The 6,004-nt window shown below is 36.9% G+C and overlaps 2 protein-coding genes across 2 annotated transcripts in view; one reads left to right on the top strand and one right to left on the bottom strand.

Moving 5' to 3' along the window:
• Positions 1 to 581, top strand: part of LOC118740371 — a 979-nt gene extending 398 nt beyond the window's left edge. The window contains exon 2 of the mRNA XM_036471870.1: positions 20 to 581. Within this exon, the coding sequence (XP_036327763.1) occupies positions 20 to 528 (509 nt within the window). The 3' untranslated portion in view covers positions 529 to 581. The remainder of the gene's footprint in view (positions 1 to 19) is intronic.
• Positions 1 to 6,004, bottom strand: part of LOC118740370 (protein split ends-like) — a 348,066-nt gene that overhangs the window by 20,523 nt on the left and 321,539 nt on the right. The gene's annotated exons all lie outside the window — the stretch shown is intronic.

Genomic DNA, 6,004 nt, shown 5'->3' on the forward strand with positions numbered 1-6,004 from the left:
TGGACCCCAAGCCACAAAGGCATAGCAGGCAATGAAAGAGCTGACACAATCGCCAAGAACGCCATTAACTGTCACAATGTACTCGATGTTAGCCTTACTCCTGAAGAAGCACTCAGGCGTATCCGTAACGAAATCAACGATCAATGGTATGCTGATTTTTTAGCATATTCGGATGTTCAACCGAACCTTTTTGCTCAAATTTTCAGTGCCAAACCCAAAAATAACTGGTTCAAGTCCACTGCCTTGTCAGCAAAAGAAACTAAATTAATAAACAGGATCCTCACGGGTCATACTTATGATCAGGAGTATCTTTTCAAAATCAAAGCTATAACCAGCAGCCGTTGCAGCTGTGGAGATCCAGATAACTTCATTCAACAAACCTTTCATTGTCCCCTCTTGGGCCACATTAGGGAGGGCTTCGATATTTTTCAAGATAATCAGAATTTCCATGATATTTTTCACGGCTTCGATAGACGCAAAATCACCTCACTTGCTAATTTTCTAATTAAAGCGGAAGTAAAATTCTAATAAATTTGTATATTATTTGCGTATTTATCCGTGGTGAAATACCGTCCACCACACCCTGTACTGAAAAAATAAAATAAAAAAAATAAAATAAAAATAACAATAATATAAAACAAAATTAAAGAAATCAATTAAAAGTTGATGATAACACAAGAACTATATATTGCCGGCTACATTCGTTACACACGCTAATGTGTACATCACAGCCTTCCAGGCTACTTCGCTCATTCAGGACCTTCGTCGTCCCAATCAAATATTACTACATGGTCGTGTAGTAATCCAGAGGAGAACACGAAATTGGAGGGAAAACCTGGCTTTCTAGGGACCTGGTCCCGCCAACAAACTCAAGAACCCAAAAAAAAAAAAAGATAACGTCACGCATACGGCTGATTCTGTCAAAATCTCAAAGAGCGGATTTGCGGTACCGTGATCGGCGCAATCTCTATTTCTCTCAATCGTGCTTGTATTCTATCATTCTTGGATGCAAAGCACCACAAACACACATCGCGATGGCAAACGAAGTTATTTAACAGCGCCAGCCGAGTGAAAATACTGCTAAAGTAACAGAGGCAGCGCCGCTTGTGATACCCTTGCTTGCCTCAACCGCTCGTGCCATAAATTCAAATTAGGTGCAATCCCGTATTCCTCGGACTCGGACTAGTAAAACTGTCAAAAAATAAAAATTCGCTCAGAGCGAGAGAGTAACATTGAAAAGTACGGGATCGCTTTCTAGTAAAAATGGTAACTTCTGTCAACTTCAACATAACCTCCAAATTTTGGTTGTAAATTTTTGCATATTTTGTATGTAAACACACTTAGCTCACACATGTAAATAACCAAAAATACTTTCAAATTCATTAGGATCCACTTAAACAAGTAATTAAATACTTTTCAACATAAATTAGCAGAGTGCACTTTTCTTTTCTTTACAATTTGGTTGCCAAACACACTACAGCTGATCGTTTGACACATTTACCAGAATTTACCAGCAAAAAATTCTCGGACTAAAACTGGTAACTTCTGACAGAGAGAGAACCGTATTTACTCTCTTTTTTGTCCTCTCAATAGTCAGAGAACCGAGTACGGGATCGATTTCCAGTAAAATCTGACTGATTCTGACTAGTCCGGACTCATACGGGATCGCAACTATTGGTTCGATAGTTGACATGCGTCTTCTGTATACTGTTTATTCTGTGGTTCCATTATACATAACTATTCGCGTAAATTTCACATGCAATATCTAGATATCAGCCAGGCATAATTTTTCAAACATCTCACTAGCATGGTTTTTTAAGAATTCGATAGTGCTTTTAAAATTATGCATATAATTTAACTGAACGAGTAATTTGAGAGCTGGAACAGATCTTTTGAGTCCGAATGAAATTATCAAATTTAAAACTATTGTTTTTTAAATTTTAATGTTCAGTGATCTAAACATTATGCAAGAAACCACATTCGATGCTGTATGTACGTGGACTGATGAGACAAGATAAGGCAAAAGTAAATGTATAGTATAAATACAATATTTGGGCGCGATGTAATTCGCTTATTTTTATAACCGCTCAAAAGAGACATATTCCTGGATGACTGGTCGCGGATTTAAATGCATAGGCAGACGTCAATGTTGCTCCGGATCAACTCGTTAATTCGGAATATTCTCGGGAATTAACTGCAGTTGATCCGGATTAAGTCCTGCAGCTAAAAGCATAGACTGACGGCAACGTTGATCCCGATTAACGGCGCAATTGATCTGATCCGCGAGATCTTGGGTTCGATTCACCCGGCCAGAATAATTTCAGTAACATTTTTTTAAATGAACTCAATCATTACTTTTACGGTTTGTTTATATAATTATAGTTGAGAACTTTTTTAATAAAATTAAACTTTTAATAAATAAAATAAAATAATAAAAAAACTCAGGGCCAGTTTCTCATGTCTTTTTAATACCAACCTCCGGTTAAACATCGTTACTACAAGAGCGTGCAATTGCTGGCTTATGCCGAGGACATCGACATCATCGGTAACAAAAACCGCGAAGTCTGTTCTGTTCCAAGTTGGATAGGGAAGCAAAGCGAATGGGTCTGGTGGTAAACGAGGACAAGACGAAGTATCTCCTGTCATCAAATAAACAGTCAGCACATTCACGCCTTGGCACCCACGTCACTGTTGACAGTTACAATTTCGAGAAAGTAGAGAATTTCGTTTACTTGGGAACCAGCATTAACACCGATAATAATGTCAGCATTGCAATCCAACGCAGAATCACTCTTGCCAACAAGTGCTACTTTGGACTGAGTAGGCAATTCAGGAGTAAAGTCCTCTCTCGACGTACGAAAACCACGCTCTATAAGTCACTCATCATGCCCGTGCTGGTATATGGCGCAGAAGCATGGACAATGACAACATCCGATGAGGCGGCTCTTGGAGTGTTTGAGAGAAAGATTTTGCGGAAGATTTACGGGCCTTTACGCGTTGGCGACGGCGAGTACCGCAGACGATGGAACGATGAGCTGTATGAGCTTTACAACGATATGGACATAGTGCAGCGAATTAAAATACAGCGGCTCCGCTGGCTTGGTCATGTCGTTCGAATGGACACCGACGCTCCAGCTCTGAAAGTATTCAACTCGGAACCCGCTGGTGGTAGCAGAGGAAGAGGGAGGCCCCCACTGCGATGGAAAGATCAGGTGGAGAAGGACTTGGCTTCACTTGGCGTTTCCAATTGGCGTCAGTTGGCACAGAGGAGAAACGACTGGCGTGCTTTGCTGAACTCGGCCGAAATCGCTTAGGCGGTTATAGCGCCAAAAAAGAAGCAGAAGGTTAAACATCGTTATCAACGTTACCGAATCCCTGTTATATGCATGGGAGCCAGTTTCTTAATGTCTGGTTAGCACTAGCAGGTTAAACATCGCTATCGCTTTGACGTTGGCGACATGAATTTTTTGAACGCGGCAGATACATCATGAAATTGTATGAGTTTGATATAAAAGAAAAGTAAGAACCTCGTTCGGAAAATAGAAATAAACATTTAGGTTTGAGCTTAACTTGAGGTTAAGTTGAGAACTAAGGTATTTCTCAAATCTCCAACGTTGTTTCTCAACAGAACCTCAAGTGGAGGATCATAGCGTTCTCAACAAAAAGGGTATTTTTCTTTGTATGAAAAAAGGACTGTTTCTCATGTTGAGAAAATGCTAGTTCTCAACTTGAACTCTAATGTAATTCTCCAATTGATCTCAAACATATCATTGAAATACTGAAATTAAAATAGTAAAATATCTTATACCTTTTTGATTGAAACGACATATATAGATGAATTTAAATATTAATTTTTCATTTTATTACTCCTTTTGTATTATGTAGTTAATCAATATCGTATTACAATAATTCACTTCACAGTATACAGTCCGACAGTAATTTTGCACCTTGATTCACTTGGCGTTTTATTTTCTTTCAAGAATATTTGAGGATACTTTGAAGATTATTTACTTTTCGTTGGTCGTTTTCCCCTCTATATAGGTTTAGTTTTTCACTTGATAATTAAAAATTCGTATCTCTATCACTTTTTACGTATCTGCGCGTTGGTTAGAGATGAGTTGGAGAATGATGTTGGATATCAACTTGAGAACTATGAATTTCTCCAAGGTTGGATAAATATTTTTTTGGTGTTTATTGGGTATGTACAGAAGAGTACGTTTTAAAACAGTTTGACAACTGTAGTCCGTAACCTATTTTTCAATGTGTTTTAATCATAATGAATTTCACGTCTTGACGTTTTAATTGTTTTACAATTAAGTTGATGTAGAATTTTCGCGTGAAAACAATTGTTTCGTTCCTCAACTTTTCTGTATAAAACCTGTAAAACTGTCAAAAGGCAAAAATGCTCAAAGAGAAAGAAAAAAACTGGTAAAACTGAGAAATGCACCGCAAACGCCATTTTTGGTTTACATAGCATTTTTGTTTAATCATTTGGCGATATGATGAATTATAAGCAAATACACAAACTAATTATTAAAAATACTTAACACAAAACTTAATACAAAACTTGATATTTCTTCGCTACGTACATATCTATTTTATAAGGTGAAAATGCAGATGCACTTTTGTTTTTGCTTATTCAACTTTTAATTCGTTTTTTTGACAATTTACCAGATTTTACAAAAAAAAAAAATCTTCCAACTTCTGACAAAGAGATTACAAATTTTACTCTACCATATTTCCCCTAATTTGCTAGAGAACAAAGCACGGGAACGCTTTCTGGTAAATTCATGCAAAATCTTGCAACTTTTTGCGAGTTAGGGAACGCTACTAATGCTTGTTGCTGACCAAATTTCACAAGAGCTAACAGAGTACTAATCGAACGTGTTTGAAGTAAGGACGTAAAATAAACGTTATTTTGTTTTCTGCTGGTCCCAAAAAGTTTATTATTACGATTTTTTGTTTTCAGTTACATATTACTTAATTTTATCACTCAAAGCTTTTGCTAAAATTCGTAAAATCGCGATAAGATGTGATCAAAAAAATTAAATTTTTCGAATTAAAGAACCTTATATCCGAAAGTCAAAATCATTGTAATTTTCTAAATTTTTCTTAATTATGATTAAAAAGTCTGAAATTTGGAGGAAAGCTTGTTGATGTTTTCAATATCGCACATAACGATGAATCTTCGATTATCCATTAAAACTGAGAAAAACTTCGGATTTCCGTGTTTTATACAGAATTTTTCCCTTATGTGGTCCAGCATATCCTTCGCTTCTCTATTTAGGTATGGCTTGGCAAAATAATTCAATGAATATCAGCAGAGAACTAGCCAGATAACGCAAGCAAACATACAAGGTAACGGAACACAAAAGCTTCATATCACTCGGAAGCATTTTTAAGAGTATTACCGAATCGCGATTTAAATACCGTACAAAGATCTTTTCGTTACGCATTTTCAAGATCGATTTCTAAAGCACCGGGATATTTTATTTAATTTTGATTGCCTCTTTTCGTCAATCACGATTAACATTTTAATCGTTAATCAGATTAACATTTTGCCAACACTGAGTGTATTTCTGCAATGAAAAAGCAGCTTCTCATAAAAATACAATCGCCGTTCGCAGTCGGAGTAAAACTGTAGGCTGCTCCCCTTTTTTGTGACAACATCAAGGCGCACGCCTCAAATCGGAGGAAAACCTCGGCCAAGCACTAACAATTGCGAAAGCGCCAATCTTTTATTATAATATGGTACTTTGTTATGACTCTGCCGGTATAATTTCTTTAATTATACATCAAGATTTGAAAAATGTATTTTGAGCGTCGTCCTCTTTGAAGCGTCCCCAGTGTGCGACGAATTAGATCATGAATCGAATTCGATTCGAATCGTTTGGCAAATTGGGATTAAGCAACCAGATATGTTTGTTTACAGCATACACACACATATACTTATGTATACATATACAAAATGCACATACGATCAAGTACACCAGCAAATCTATGA

This window comes from Rhagoletis pomonella, unplaced genomic scaffold (genome assembly GCF_013731165.1).
Source record: "Rhagoletis pomonella isolate Grant_MI unplaced genomic scaffold, Rhpom_1.0 Rhpom_scaffold_00006, whole genome shotgun sequence".
NCBI lineage: Eukaryota > Metazoa > Arthropoda > Insecta > Diptera > Tephritidae > Rhagoletis > Rhagoletis pomonella.